At 43.1% G+C, this 16,879-nt stretch overlaps 1 protein-coding gene across 2 annotated transcripts in view; it reads right to left on the reverse strand.

Moving 5' to 3' along the window:
- Positions 1 to 16,879, reverse strand: part of LOC146199947 (chitotriosidase-1-like) — a 70,437-nt gene that overhangs the window by 33,907 nt on the left and 19,651 nt on the right. The window contains exons 2-3 of one of the 2 annotated variants that reach the window (XM_084595307.1): positions 3,046 to 3,334; positions 2,398 to 2,509 (exon numbers count right to left, since the gene is read on the reverse strand). In XM_084595307.1, the coding sequence (XP_084451433.1) occupies positions 2,398 to 2,509; positions 3,046 to 3,233 (300 nt within the window). In that variant the 5' untranslated portion in view covers positions 3,234 to 3,334. Of the gene's footprint in view, positions 1 to 2,397; positions 2,510 to 3,045; positions 3,335 to 16,879 lie in introns of those variants that run through there. The other variant, XM_084595308.1, reaches the window with a different exon arrangement.

Here is a 16,879-nt window from a genome sequence, read left to right on the forward strand (position 1 = left end):
CGACGTAAGACTCTCCCGATCTGAACTGCAGGGCTACTGCCACAAGTATTCTGCCGAGTAAGCACTTTCAGGATAGGAATGAATCTCCTCGGCTCTTTCCCGTCTAGACGACGTAACACGGGGATCATTGTGCCCACTGACTACCTTACCTACTAGGCTGAGCAAAAGCCCTGTCCACTGATGTCGCAATAGATGTCGCAGTTTTTCTTCGAAAGGTTTCTACAATGAGAAGGCGCCACTGAAGGACTCATTAGGGACAAGTAAACAACCTTTTGCGGCGGAGTGTGCGCAATTCAGCTTGAACTATAGAGAGACAAGTCACTGGAAGAAAACTGCGTACCTTGCGCTGATCAACGGACTTAGCGTAAGAACAACACTATCGCAGACTTTGCCTTGTACGTCAAAGCTGAACATAAGACATGGAACTCCGTCTTGCCCTTAGAGATCCTCACCTGTAAAACCTCCATTCAGGAGAAGATTAGGACGACTCTACTCAGCTCGTGAATGCGAAAAAGCTCGCCACCACGCTCGACGCAATACTTCCGCGAGTTAGTCAAGGAAAGCCTCGATGTTGCAACTACGTTCGCAGAGGCCCGACGACTAGCCCAGCTTTCAGTTTCATAAGTTTCAGTTTCTCCTTTATTTCAAATAAATAAGTGGTCAGTTTTCCCCTCCAACTTTTTTTTATTAGTATATCAAGCACTGACTTTTCGTTCTATGCAATTTAGCAACACTGAACCCCTTTTTTTCTTTTTTGTTATTTCAATTGTTTGATCAATTACACACTTTAAATAAATTTTCCTTACTACATCATCGAACGTTGGCTTTTCATTGTAGGTATTTTACACCTTTGAAAGCCTTTCCATATTCTTATTTTTTCAACTGGTTCAGTTAATTGTTCAATTACTTAATCTAAAAATTTTATTGGCATCATCATGCATCGACTTTTCATTCTAAGCATTTTGACACCGTTAAATTCTTTTATCCAATTCATTCATTTTTCTTTTCTGTAATTAACTAATTAATTACAATGATTTCTTTACTTTGCCATCTCCTGTCACACGCCACTCAGCCATCAATCGCCAGAACCCCAAATTACCATGATACGATTTTTCTATGTAGCCCTCGATTCTTTCCGACAAGCTCTTCGGAATTGCTACTGGTTAAAAAACAAAAAACAAATTTAAGGCCCTTAGAATGTTTACTTTGCATGTAAAAGTCACTGAATATTTTTAAAACCATTACAACATTTTTTCTCGGCAGTGAGGTGTAGAAAATATGCGTTGAGATCCTCTATAGCGGATATTGCAATAATGCAATCGCATGTGCGCGCGCTGACCAGCGCACAGCCGACTACAACAATCATGGCGGTGGTGCAACTTCCGGAAAACTGGCGGATGCGCACGACTGGTCGGTGGGATCGGTCTATTGCTTGCACTTTCTGAAATGCCTCAATAAGAGGCACCTTCTCACGAATTTCGGAGTCATTTTGGAACCTTGTCCGATTCTTTCGAATGTGGGGTGCTTTAAACTCCCGCACCAAGTCATGAGGTTGTGACGTCTTTACCCTGTCGACCAATCAGACGTTTACCAAAACACGTTGCTGGGCTAGTTGGCGAAGCATTTTATTAAAAAAATATTCAGCGCTACATAAAAGACACAGACATTGGAAGAAAACACAGGACTTCCTGTGTTTTCTGCAGTGTCCGTGTCCTTTATGTAGCGCTGAATACCTCTTTATGATTTAATAAACTGTTATAATTTATAATAAACTGTAATAATTTATGCTGCAAACGTCTGATGTAAGACGTTTACAGCATAAATATTTACAGTAAACGGTTCGCACGTCTTAGCGACAGAACGAGCTGTAGATGATTGGTGCAAAATGTTTATTTTGTGCACAGTAGATATTTACGTTCTATCATGTACTCAATTCCCGCATTGCTCTACAACTCACCTGCGCTAACCGCACTGACGTATCACTTAGTTATATGTTTTAAAAGTCGAATTCTGACGAAGAAAGGTACCACAGGTACGTATTTTCTGGAGCATTTTAAAAGCGGTATTAAGGGTCTGGCCATAATCTATACATTCTTTCAGATATTTACTGCTGGTTTATATATGGCTCGTTTTCGCCTACTGTTTTGAAAGTTGACCTCGTTCTTCTTATTTTTTAGAAGTCTATGGTTGATCTTCGTCGAGTTGCGATAATTTTTCTGCACTAAAATAAAAACACAATTTAAAAAAGTGCTATTTTCTTCTGTGATAAGCGGCATTTATTGCCAAAGTATAATGTGCCTAGTTTATCTTTAATCCTTGTTTCAATAGACACTCCGTGCAAATGCAGAAAGCAGTAATGAATGATCAAAGCGTACCTTTCAAGATTTCTTGCCTTACCTTTAGAAGTTGAAAGAAATGTTGAGCATCGCACATCGAAGGAAACTCCCAATCAAGATCAAGCCCGTCGAGGCTAGCTGCATCCAGTAATTTTCGTGCAGAGGCAATAAATCTGAACATACGTCAAGAAATTGAACATGCTGTTTCAGTATACCATTTGCGATCGAAACAACGGGGCTGTTCAAGAGAACGTATTTTCGAACTGAGTTTCTAAGCAGTGCAGTCGACTGAGTTTTGACAGGCGTGGGTCGTCAAAAGTGAAACCAAGAAATAGGAAAACTTATGAAACAAAAGTTCACAAAGGGAGGACATCTATGTGACCATGTCGTAAACTAGATACTAAAAGGTCTAATCCTAATAATGAGCAAAGAGGGCTACAAAGATTTAAATATCGAGTATCAAATAGCTTGTCGATATAAAGTGGGGGCTGTACGTTTGTATCGTTTATATTTCTGCACCCTAAAACGACGAAAGAAACCATATTTGCGTACTGTATGTAGATGATCCACCAATAAATCTTCCCATATGCACTACAAGACGACCTCTGAATCACTGATATAATATGGCCGTGTCTAGTGCCAATGGAGGGGAATAGAAGTTTCCATGACTTGTTTAGCCTTGTTCAAATTTTCAAATCCTTAAATCTACCTGCATCTCGTGGAAACACTGGACACCATGCTCTGGAAGTTTTCTCCGCCGCCACCTCCACCCACCGAGAACATTAGTTTGATGTCTGGTCGGCGCTGGCGAAGTGAAGTGAAAGCGGTGAGGCCCTCTGGGCCACCAACATCAGAAAGGTTAATGGTGGAGTCGGATGAAATCGTGGCGAATCCCATGATGATATGGCTGCAGAGCTCGACATCAACTCCTTCAAACTGTAACGACGCGGAATTATTTTCCGGAGTCCTTAAGTAGCACACGTGCTTGAATGAGGAACCTGCGTAAATAAAGAGACGGGCGTTGTGCTTTTGCTTCGGCTGTATGCTCCCTTTGTAGAAACACTCTCCCACTTTCTAATGGTGTACTTGAAATGATTATCAAGGTAACTGCTTTCAGGCCCTTTTATAAGTCATCTCCAATGTGGTGTTCACGAAAGTTGCCCTAAAACCTTCCCGCCATAGAAGAAAGGGGAAAATAACTTTTTTCGTACAAAAGAAGTCTAGCAGACTAGCATGCACAAAATATTATGCAGTTAGAGGTACAAATACCTGTCGGTAAGCCTACTCTAACCTTTTGCGAGCTGCGTTTTTAGCTGCTTTCCACTTCCTCTTCCTAAAACATGAAAGCGGGAAGCGTTATTGCGCCGGCCTGCAGTGAGTATAAATGTAAACGCTTCTGCATCATATAACCATAACTTCCACATTCGCAATATTATTTGCATTTTCTTCAGCAGCGGAAAAGACGGCGTGCACAGAAAAAGTGTGACCTATATGTTCTACCTCAGCGCTGCCTCTCGGGAGTTGAAGCTGTCAATAATTTGCAGTTACTGCACATATGTCTACCCCTCACGTCACAAGCAACATGCCCATCACACACCTCTCCATATTGAATCTTTTGACCGTGCCCACCGGCACTTTATCACTTGGTGTCGGACAGTTGAGCAACGTATTTGAGTGCTTTTCTACTAGGTACCTTATGAACGCGTTGTTGGGCAAGCTGCCTGCAGTTCATGTCGGACCAAAGGCACGAAACGCGCACACACACAAACGCGCAGACTCTTAGTGTTCCTTGTGTTAGGTTAACAACAATCTCGCATTCAAAGCTTGCCAGAGCAATGCCAGTGGTCTTTCAAGGTTGCAAGGCTTTAAACAATTGAAACCACCAAAGTCGTGCTCATGACTTTTTTTATTTCTCGGGGGTGTACTCGCCGTAACGTTAAAATAATTTCCATTTCATCAGCTCTTGTATGATAACCTACCTGGCATGTGCAAAATGGAGTCTAAAATTTTCTATTCACAACGGAAGTACTCGACACATACTTTACCCTCCTTGGAACCCCTTTTAGAAGCTCATTACTAACGTATTGCGTCAGCAGACAAACGTATAAAAGCAAGACGTTCGTATGCATCTCAAGGTGGTTCAATTCAATGTGTTCATACCAGTTTTTCTAGTTATCTCGCAGGGATCGACAAAACGCTACCCATTCCCTTAACATATCCTCTTAACTATTTAATGGAATAGGAAGAACAACTTTAACACCAAGGGTTTTATGCGTTATCATGGCATTTCCAATAATTATATTTATGGTATATTTTAGTTTCAGAGTGCTCTGTTACAGTTGAAAATAATGTAGAAGAAAACTGAAGTCTGCAAAAAATTGCCGACGAATAAGTTATTTCCTAATGCGAAATTTGAGCGCAGGACATCAGATGTTTCACCTTGTTGACAGATTGAAGCAAAGATGTCTGGCAACACATGTATGTTCATTTACAGACATTTGATTTTTTCACGCCTATTCCTTCAAGAAACAGTGCACTAGCAGTTCTTGATTGTCATGAAGGGAGTCTTGTGGTCGCAGGAATGAAGAGAGCAATTAGGTTATCGGAAGGTTGCGCGAGGCAGCGCGTGGGCCAATAGGACCATTGCGCGGCGAAGAGATAGCAGCTACTCATTGATGTCGCTGACGCCGCTAGTGAGTCATGTGGCTACGCATTTCGGCTTAGAAGGCACGCACCGTGATCGACTGATAGCAAGCCGGAGCTTCAGCAACCGGATATATTGATTGATTTATAGAAAGGGAAATGCGCGGTAACTGTCTCACTTGTTTTCAGTGGACACCTCAAGCGCGCCGTAAGAGAAGGGAGTAAGGTGGGAGTGAAAGTGAAAAGAGAGAAAGAGGAGCCGTAGTGGAGGGCTACGGAGTAATTTCGATCACCTGGGGATCTTTAACGTGCACTGACATCGCACAGCACACGGACGCATCTTCGTTTCGCCTCCATCGAAACGCAGCCGCCGACCTCGGGTTCGAACCTGGGTACTCCGACACAGTAGTCGGGCGTCTTACCACTGCACCAACCCGGCGGGGATCGGCAACCGAAGAATACCGGAGAATATTGTCGCCACCACGCAAGAGGACGGATGTCAGGAGCGCGCGCATCAATGGGAGGACACGCGCGGTCTCCGCCACAGAGGAAGAGGGAGGGCGGGGGCGAAGAAGCGCCTACTGCCCTGACTGCGGAGCTGGTTACGAGGGACAATGCCGACGACGACGTCGACAACGAAGCGAAACGCAGGAACGGGCGCCAAAGAGCCGCGCTCCAAAACGTTATGTCGAACACTTAAGCTCAGCGTTTAAGAGCATAGCGCGAGAGCATAGACTACCACCCCACAATTGTGTCCTGTCTGAAAACCTATCTTTCAGGTTCTATTTTACTAACGTGGAACGCAATGGGATTGTTCTATTCTCTAGAGGGTAGTGTTACGTAACGGTATTCGCTGTTCGTGCGCCGGAGGACGATGAAGTGGGACAGACTGACTGAGAACGGCGACGCTGAGGGTGGACAGATGTGTGCTGCCCTCAAACATACTTGAACTAAAATTATCGTTTTTGGATCCTTCCTGTAACATTATAAACATTGGCTTTAATCAAGTCGTGTTCCGTACCTGCGTTGCCTAACGGTAACGAGAACTTAAATGTCCTGGCCGGCTGACTCTGATATCGCCTACCCATATAAAAGAGAGCCCCGATTTTGTAGCTCCTGCTTAATGTATTACCAGGAACTCCACGCCCAGTTAGTTCGAAGCCACATTAGCTACCAGCTAGCTGTGCTAGCCCCCTGCTCGTCTTTTGTCGCCCACAACACCACATTTTCAGAGAGCGAGGCCTTTTGCGATATCACGTTTAGTGGTGTCATTCAGCAATTAAGTCCTTAGTTGCGTGCTTCTCGCTCGATTCGCTTCTACCTGAAGCAATTCATAGCGGCGCTCAGTTGCCAACCCCTCCCCATGTCGTGTGAGGAAATTTGCCTGAAGAACGACAGGTGCATTTCACGTGTAAAGAAAAGAAGATTCTATGCTATGAGCTTCCAGGTTCTCTATAATAATGTTAATGACTGCGAATTAGCGGCAATCGTCGTAACTCTTGCTACGATAAAAGGATATCAATTAGACTTATTAGTGTTCATTGTACCTCCTTGATCACATAACCATATGTTGCTGAATTACAATTTGAGCGCACTCGACCCAACACTATTAGCTCCTGTTTCTATGCTGAAGCCATCTACGATTGGATGTAGTAGAGTACCACTTACGTGCGGCATCTTCCTCTAATTGAGAGGAGGTCAAAGCAAAACACAACGTTTGCAGCAGTAGAAGCATGCTGTGCACCGAGGATGTGAGACGCATCTTGAATCTGTAATATAGCAGATGTTTTAAACATCGTCTATACAAACTATACAGGGTGTTATGGCTTATCCTAGCCAATCTTTACAAAAGATTATGCCATTGCCCAGTGAAAGCGTTTATCGGCTCTATGGAATCTGTGGCTCTATTATGTACTATTTTCGCGTGCTTCAAGCCTATTTCTATCTGCAATTTTCATTACGTAAATTTCACTTATTTGATTGAGGAACAAAGTGGCAGTTAAGAAGTGGTAAAACGTACTAGAAAACAGGCTAACCACGTACCTAGCTTTATATTATAGCTCTTCAAAAAAGCCTCTGGTTAGTACTGCATAGACGACGCGAAATGAGTATGCAAAGTCATAGTTTTCAATACAATCTTCATATTCAGCACTAATACCCTACTCTGAAGCGAATAATTGAAACATTATGTAAATATATATTACTAATTAGTGAACGATAGAGAATCAAAACCTTGACAGAGACATTCACGATTGTAAAGAGGCAATAATGCGACAGCACGAACACTACCGCTAAGGCAACAAAGCCTCTTCCCATTGCACTTTACAGTGCCGGCATGGCCGCCATTTTAGTGCTTATGAAATCCATTTCCCACTCGAACCCACTCACAAAGCTTTTTCGTGAGGATTTGATATAACCGAAAGCGGTTTGCGTACTATGTCGAGACCAACTCTAAGAACGCACCCGTTCCTTCAAAACATGAAAACATCACTAGTGACGACCTGGCGTGGCGGCTTTAGACAACTCTTTTCCATGGACTGGGGAAGCGCACCGGCCTACAGAAAGGCAAAGGGTGTACATCCGTTTCCAGGCCAAGACGATGTGGATGGCACTCTCACCCCCTGCGTACTGGCGCGTGAATGTGAGGGGGAATGCGCCAACACGTGCGTAGAAATTATTGCCGCGAGCGCCAGATGATGAACTTACACTCCCGCCGCTGATCCTGTCGAGGTCATTAATAATGCGAAGTAATTAGTATGGAAAGAAGGAACGTCTTGGTAGCCTCCCCCCCCCCCCCCCCCTTTCCTAGAAACATACAGCCAGAATTTAATCTCGAAAGAAGGGCCAAACGAGGTGAAGCTCTAGAGCGATGGTTCAAGAACATGGGAGCGAAAGAAGTACTCTATGTTGATGCGGCAAGTGGCAGAACAAGTGCGGCGGTAGCCTCGGTAGTCGCTGACCGAGAGGCGCCGGTATCAGCGGCAACCATCAGAGGCCGCCACATAGAGACTGCGAAGGAAGTTGCGATAGCGCTAGCTTGCGTAGGAACGGAAGCCAAGTTTTAATTAGCGACAACAAAACTACCAACCAAAATTTCAGAACAGGGAGTATATCGCCGGTGGCAGCCAAAATTTTCACCCAAAGATTGCTGAATAAGAAAATTAAGTTAATTTGGACACCCGCTCACGCTGCCGCCCCTGGTAACAAGGCGGCTCACGAGCTAGCCCGAGCTCTCTGCTTCCGGGTAGCCGTCGAGCCCCCCCTGAAAACTGGGCATACGACAAGCGTCTACAAAATTACAGGGAAATCATCGACCATTATAAATTGGGACGTACACTAGTAGCTGTCGCGTGGAGCCGCCTAAAAACTAATACGTTAATGAACCTGGTCTTGTCGTTTCACGCGCTACCAGACCCTAGATACAATGATCTATGCGAACACTGCGGGGCGAGAGGGACCCTCGATCACATAATTTTGGAGTGCTCACAATCTCCAGGGATAGGACAAAATATTACAAGTAGAGAAGCCTGGGATACCCTGCTGCGAAACGCGGACACTGCGATCCAGCACCGCACCGTCCATCTGGCGGAAGAGGCCTCAACACGCCCAGGGCTACCTGCCAGCCTCTAATCCGCGGGCGCACGACTCCCCGTCTTCCACACCACGCGTTCCGGGGGCGGGGAAGAGGACGCCTATTTATGGAAGTAAAAACTGTATAACTAACTAACCAAAGCACTACTTCACTATGTTCACAGATTTCTGTCTTTAGGCCGCGTCCGCAAAATTGTGTCCGCAGCAGTTGTAATTAAGAAGTTCTAAAGGTTAATGAATTATGTTAATCAATAGAGAGCGAAGTATTGTTGTGCCAGAAAAACAATTAGGCAAATAAGTTAAGTAGTTGTTTATTAGAAGTAAAACATCTAAAAGTAAAAGCGAAAATGTTCTTTTTAGCTAATGGCTTGTCCCCACATTTGCATGTATCAAATACTTAAATAGTTAATTAAATCGGCCAATTATCGTGACTTTAAGATGTATCAAATACTGAACAGTTAATTAAATCAGTCAATTAAGGTGATGTGAAATATGTGACCTCAAGCAACCTAAGTCGAGCCAAAATAAGGCATAGAAGGAATTGGCGCTCACTGTGAAAGTATCAAAGACTAAAATAGGTAATTATTTAAGTAAATTAGGATGACGTCCAGGGTGTGACATCATCCTAAACGACGTCACACCCTTGACGTCATCCGACGAAAGTAGAGCCGAAAAAGGGCATAGGAAGAGATTGGCGCGCAATTTCGAAGTACCAAACTAAAATGGGTAAACAAGAAGTGAATTAAGCAACTGCAAGCAACTGAATTAAACAACAGCTGCATCCGTGCTTTCGCATTATTCCAATGCCGGTTCTGCAGTGCTCTTTAGTTTTTCGAATGGCCGCATCGTTTCCCTCTCCACATGCGCCCGCTGTCTTGGTACTGCTGCCAGCAGACTGGGAAAGTGGCACGCATCGACATTTCTCTTTACAAATACTGCTGTCTATAGACCACGACGCTCCCATCAGCCAACCGTGGCTTTCAGTAACTGACAGATGGCAGCGTTAAGCTTCAATATATTTATTTGAAACGTTATGTAGATTCAGAGTTTGCTCCCCTTGCCACTCTGCAGCTATATGCTTGAGCAGGTACAGCAAATATCTAGCTGCCAAAATGTTTTTTTTTAATTATCGCCAGGTCTAATTATTCATAAGTTATTTCAAAATGTACCTGAACATCGAAGTCTATAGTGATATTTTTTTTATTTAATGCCATTTTTATTTTGTCTAGGAGCTTTATATACACGAATCACAACGATAGATGTGCCTCCGAGCGCTAAATAATTTTTAAGTGAATTTCTTATCTCACCTGTACTGGTTTAAACAGTCAGGCGATGGCTGTGACATCTATTTGAAGTGGAAGTCACGTGCAGGATGAAAAATTACGAAATAGCTAGTCATTTTCCCTTTTATTTCACCACGACGCAAAAATCCATTCTGCCGCGAGAGCACGAATCACAATGAAAGGCACACGAGTATATCGCAAATTTTTATCCCTCACTACACTAGACTACACTGATGTTGTAGCCATGCCTCGGCTGCTGAACTGGAAATTGAAACTGGGGAGAAAATCTAAGTTATAAATTATTGCATGCTTGTCAGGAAATCCTGCGTGGTGATCACCATTGTCGCCTGCATCATTATGAAGAGCTTTATGATATGATTTTGTCCGTGATATTTCTGAGTTGGCTTTGCGGGAAATTAAAGAAATTCCTGATCATCGAAAGATGTACGCGTATTTTTCAGCTGATCTGTTCCCCCAGAGCACGTGAACGACGCTAGTGATGTTTTTTTTCCGACATGAATCGTGAACAGTTGCTATAAGCTGCCTGCTGAATTTTGTTGACTCAAGTGCGTGCGATGACCGGCGTATTCCCGTTAACGAAATAGTGAAACAGGAAGATCCTTCAATACGTACTACTCATCACAAATATTGCCACGCGCTGGGTCCGCTGCTGCTTTTGCCAATGCAAACGAAAAACACGTGAAACATCTTAACCACCAGATAGGTAAACGTTGCGAGTTAGACAACGTTTTCGCTTCTTTACTAGCATTAAAGAGTATTGAGTGCACTAATATAAACTCACCGGAGCCAAAAATGTGCAGAGGCTGTGTCACCAACTAGGAAAACTGATGGTAGCGTGTTCGGAGCCGGCTTGGTATTGTTCTCACACATCATGTCTGCTCAGAGGAAGCATGTGGACGTCATAGTGCGAGGTTCTCGTCATGAAGCGTGGCATGATCAAAAGCGGCTAGGGAAAGCTAACGAAAGGGTTCCATTTGCTACAGCACCATGATAAAGCTATATCAGCACAGGTCATGAAAAGGAAGCCGGCGTTCTTGTGTTACGATATTTCTCATGTATCATAGTCACCATGCACGGCGTAATGTAACTTCTTCCTTTTTCTTCTTACGAAGGACAGGAAGCACTGCTTAGCAATAGCCATTTTGACATGCAAAAGTTTATCATGAAGAATGCGGCACTAATGAACGAGGAATGCCGGCAGAACCGATGTGGACAGGCGAAAAATCCCAACTGAGGTTTATGAACCAAGCAACAAGCACCATATACATGAAAATAAAACAAAATCCAAACATAACATTTCGATAACCCAGTACAAATGAGAAAGTTACATAGTAAAGAAGCACGTTTCACTTGTCGAAGAGGAAGAACGAAGGTATGTTTTACCAGCAAAGACTGAGTTGGCGGCAAAAAATTCAGTTCGAAATTTACCTCGCCACGGAGGGCTGGCTGACCACACCAGTTCTGGCACCGTATGATATGGAAGATCACATAATTTATCGGAAGAGCTAGTTAGTGTGTCTAAGCAAGATGGTGATTCTTGAAAAAAAAAAAACAGGCAGGCAAATGCTTGTTTTATTTTAGAAAGCATATTTCAGGCACCCGTTACTCAGCTGAGTGGCGTCGGCGTCGCCGTTGGGGCAACCGGTCGGGAGCTATCGAATAGACCACTCAGTAACATTTTTCACTAGTCAACCGGGACAAGGTTCTTCCCAGCCTCCTGTAAATTGCCATGCAGTCAGGAACACAGACGCCTGGTTTGTGCCAGCGTTGGCATCCTAGGCGACCCTAGAGGGAACTTGCGCTAGTCTTCAGTGTAGGACTATTGCGCGCCTACCTCGACTGGAGTTGCTAAAGGGCGAAAAAATTACGGCGAAACGGAAGGCACGCTGCTGCGGTCTAAAGTGCTTGGGTAAGACAAATAAGGTTTGCTCATTATTCTATACCGCAGTTACCGTGCGAAACGAGAGGCGGAGTAGTTACATTCGTGCATGCTGCACGTGTAAGGTAGATCGTTGGGACTTTCATTTCTGCGCTGCATCATGATGCTATATAATATTCGACTTCTCTTATCGTACTGAGCATAAAATAATCTGTTAAGGAGAAATCATTTCTTTGCTTATGAGTGGGGTAGATAGGAGGTGTCTACCGAAAGAATCAGCAATCGTTGTCAGCTAAAGGTGTGCGCGCCTCGCCAGACATCTGCGAACAACATGGTTGAATAATGTATAAATACTCGATTATGCTATGAACTTTATAAAACTCATAGTATGCGAGGAAAACAGTTACGGTTAGGTATAAGATTAGTGGCAGCAGCTGTAGCTATAAAAATATAGACAAAAAAATTACATGGCAGCTGCTGTGCGTGATTCCGTTTTCTCAACGGTAGGGTCCTCTGAGCAGCGTCACCTGGCGACAGATAGCGGAAATATTGTAAAAATAAAGAAGAGCGAATTTAAAGCATACCCCACTCGTTGCTTTAGTGGCGCATGGGATACACAACGAAGCGTATATGCTGTGTGCTTAAAAAAAACGGTAATAAAGAAAAAAAATTTAGTGGCGCAATGGATTGACACTACTTACCTGTCACTGAGCAAATAAAACATCGGTTCGAATCCTATAAGTGGAACTTTTTTCACCATTTTTTAAAGTCGTGCAACTTTTCTTCTAATTTATTTTTTAAATCGCACCTTTAAATTAAGGTGCTAAGATCTCTCCTGGGGTGTGTTCCCCTTTAGGTCGCTTTATGTGATGTTTTTATTAATAGCCGCAAAATCGGCCGTGGACAGAGCCATGAAGTGAGAGCATGACAACGCTGATACTATTCAATTACCTTCACCGCAACCATTTTCTGCATTCAGTGAGTGTACGTTTCCTTTAGGTTGAATTCAGCGACACCTTTCGGTAACAATCGCCGTTTAACCCACTGAGAAGCAACCAGTGAGGAGAAAGAAGTTGCGGCACCCTACCGTTGAGGAGACGGAATTACGCAGCTGCTGTACTTAGTCTGAGATAGTAGGTATAACGATAATGATGGCAGCGACTGATATTCGATACATCGATATATAGGGATGGTGATAGATAATCAGATATTTAGATATTGAGTTTGTAATGATAATAATTATTTGTGGAGAGAAGTGATGGTGGTGATGTAAATAATGGTAGGTATAGCGTTAGTGGTGAGATTGTGAAAGTGATCCTGATAGTTATTATAGCGATTAGCTTACGAGGGTAGCAATAGATGATGATTGGGATAGAAATGGCGGCGATAATGATAGCGATGATGATTATATAAGTGATTGTGGCGGTATTAAAAGGGATGATGAAGGTGATATTTGCGAAGAAAAAGAGGATGAAAGAAGGAATTTCGTTTTTTCAGCTCTTGGGCATGTCTTACGAGCAGTGTTTAATTTTAATTCATTCACTTTTCGTACTTGCGCTATTTGAGGTGAGGGCGCAGTGTGAAGAGCGGCTGTTGGAACTCCTCAGCGTTATCGTTGCTCTCGAGCATCATACTGTTGAACACCTCGTGCACTTGCTTCAGCCTTATGAGATGAGGGAAAACATTGCAGTAAACAAGACTGTGAAGGCTGATGCTCATGGCGTTCTAGAATGGATGTTAAGACCATTTTTATGGCACAGTCAGCCAGTTAATTACCTATGCGAATGCCCAGTTGGCTATCAGAAGTGCTAAGAATGAGGAAACGGGAAGCAACAATCAGCCTGCGTTTAAAATTCGGCGTTGAAATTTTTCAGAGTACTGCGGAATCTGCGCTGCAGGAATGCGATAGCCTGAAGGTTTCTGCTTCAGAGTGTGCATTGCGCGCCCCTTGTAAAGTTTTTGCTAGTATAAAAGGCTCGTACCGCGCACTGAAAATTTCCGCTTCCTCTCGCGCGTTCATAAGTACTCCTGCAAGTTATAGGATTGGACGGTATGCCATCGCTCCTATTGCGGAGCGTTCTAATGACCACTTGACACCAAGCTTGAGTGTCATGTGACCTTATGACATAGCATTTTCATTGTCGCGTGATGTTTACATACAATTTTACTGTGACATGATTTCGCCCCGCTATATTCTCATAGTCGCCTGGCATATTCGTGCAACTTGACTGCCACGTGAATGTGGTTGTGTAACCTGAATGTCGCACGATTGATGATCGAATCAAATAATGAATTATATTTAATAACTATTTTATCTACTCCAATTACATATTGCTACTTCTCGAAAGCAGAAGTTGTCTGTAGATAATCTTGACAGCTGTATGAATTAAGTAAATCCATCACAAATTTGGTTTTCAATCTCAGTACAGAATAACCTACGAACTTATAACACACTATTTTTCATCGACACCTTCACAAAACCCGTTACTTCGAACAAAACATTTCATTTAATAAGTTGATTTATTTAACTAAATACAAATGACAAATATGCCTACTACTTATTACACACTCATTGATTTACTGCCGAACATCATAAAACCTTTTCACAATAATACATATGGGACAATTTTTTGTGTAGACAAATATTGCGGAAACATTCAGCGGACAATTTTGGCCACCCGATATAGCAATGTACTGCTTTTTCATTCATAAACTCTAGCAAATCACCAGCATATAGTATCGAAGACGAACAATAAGTGAGCAGTGATCAAAACTAAACATCGATTAGAAAATTCGCTACCTTTTGCCTCCGAATAAAAAATATTTCCCTTCAGCAGAACCCAATGCGCTTTTTAGTTTTGAGTTACTTTCATGTATTTACTTATTAATTCATACATAATCCCACAATGCCATAGGCATTACACAAAGGCCGATATACACCCAAGCAAAGTACAATCATACAGGCAGTAAATTTCACAATTCCTCTTGACAATAGATGACATGACAATTCGTCACAATAGATGGTAGTATATGACAGTAGTGCACACCTAAACATCAAAATCGCTGCGCACAAAAAGCTATTCTTTAAAACACTGTTTTATTATAAATGACAAGAAAGGGGACTCCAAGAAAAATAAAATCTTAAGCGTTCAACGCTAAACAAAAGTCGTCATTACACAAAATAGAAGCCACAGAAGCTGACAACTTACTACACTTGTCCACAGTTTTTCATTGCAATGATCGGATCTTCGGATGGCCTTTGAAAGACATTGGACTCCTTGACAAACTCCAAATTTACCTCGCATGTTTCCCTCAGGCATTTTGCAAGCTGTGAACTCTATGAGCACATTTGTTGGATCATGCATTTAATTATGTCATTTTATATCGTTACTCTACGTAGCACCGTAACACATATTTAATGGCCGTGTTTTATCTCCCCCTTCAATTCTATTATTTCCCTCACCATTATTTTTTTTAATCTTTCCCTCCTGAATTCCCCTACCCACACAGAGTAGCATGCCAGCGATATCTAAACGCCGGCAAAATTCTCTGTTTGTCTATTAAAGAGTCTCTCTCTCTCTTCGCTTTGCAATACATTACTTGAGGGCTGAAGGTAACTTAATTTTCTCATACCAGTGCAATTGTAAATTATATTATGTAATAACTAAGGCGGAGTCATTTCTTCTATGACTCAGCGATTGCCATCTTAAGCTTGCTTGGCACTTATAATGTCCAGATTCCTGTTACAATTACCAGAACAAAACGTACAGCTCTGTTCTGAAACAGTTGAAGTTTCTTGATTTTGCAGTGTCCGGATCCCTCACAGTACATGCGTACTATGGAGCGAAGATTCGAGCAAAATGAAATTCGAGAAATGTTTGAATGATTGTTTACGGACCGGGTGTTATCATCTATAGCTGCAAGTTATTCAAACATGGGGAATGTTTTCGCGATTCCCTCGGTGTCGCCAGCAGATGGAAGCTTATCGGCATGGGCTGGCATGCCCACCAAGTAAATTCTTGTAACTGATACAGGCAACACATCATACTTGGGAAAACTGTGTGTGCTGCTTGTCTTCATCCGGAGACCAGTTTGCTACAAACCGTGATGTGGCCGCTGCGTCAGTACAAAGAAAGCCGTGCTCCACGGCATGGAAAGTTCGCCAGAGATGAGTGTGTTGAGAACTGCTCGCATCACCATAAACAACGTTCCCACTTAGAATTTTTTTGATTACCTCCTCTGCCGACTGTCCTCGTTATATCAGTTGGTACAGTGAGTGCCTCGGAAGGCTGCGGCCCTGGTCCCAATCCCCGAAGCAGGGCGACGGTTTCTTTACCCACAAAGTTTCTGAGAAAGCTTTATCCCCTGCCTTTGTGCGGCATGGCTACGCATGGGTGGATGACAATGAGCAATTCCTCCTTTTGAGAAAGCTACTCGAACTTGGCGGATCACCCTAAATATTCGACCGACACAAATCTCAATTCAGTTATTGATTTAACCTTCTCTCGTTCTACCATCTGCTCTGCAAACTATCTTGAGTAGAATAGTTAGTATAATGACTTCAACGGAAAAGCGTTTATCCCGAGTTCAATCCTAGCACCAAGACGAAATTTCCTTTAATTGAAAGTTCCGTCGAAAGGTGTATATCTGTCCTTTGTAGCCGTAAGGCTACGCTTGGGTGGATTTCAATAAGTAATTACTCCTTTATTAGGATGTAGGCGAAGGTCTGATGGCGGCTCTCCAATCAGGCTCCCTGGACGTGGTAACTAGAATTCGCGCGCCATGAGTGCTGAGCGAACAGCTACATCATCAAACACTAATGGGCCCATACCACACAAAGAAAACGTCAAAAGCGTTAGGTACGTCAGGCAAGTGCTGCTCAACGAAACAGTAATGAATCAAGACCTATAAATAGTTGTCTCAAATTTTCTGTAAGTATAGTTCTGGCTAGATTTTGTTTATAAGGTTTAACGTGCCAAAGCAACTACGGCTATTAGAGACCCCGTAGTGGAGGGCTCCGGAAATTGCGACCACCTGGGGTTATTTAACTTGCACTGGCATTCCACAACACATGGATGCCTTGCATTTCGCCTGCATCGAAAAGTGGTCGCGGCGGCAAGGTATCG

This window comes from Amblyomma maculatum, chromosome 2 (assembly GCF_055883805.1).
Source record: "Amblyomma maculatum isolate TAMU_Amacu chromosome 2, ASM5588380v1, whole genome shotgun sequence".
Classification (NCBI taxonomy): domain Eukaryota; kingdom Metazoa; phylum Arthropoda; class Arachnida; order Ixodida; family Ixodidae; genus Amblyomma; species Amblyomma maculatum.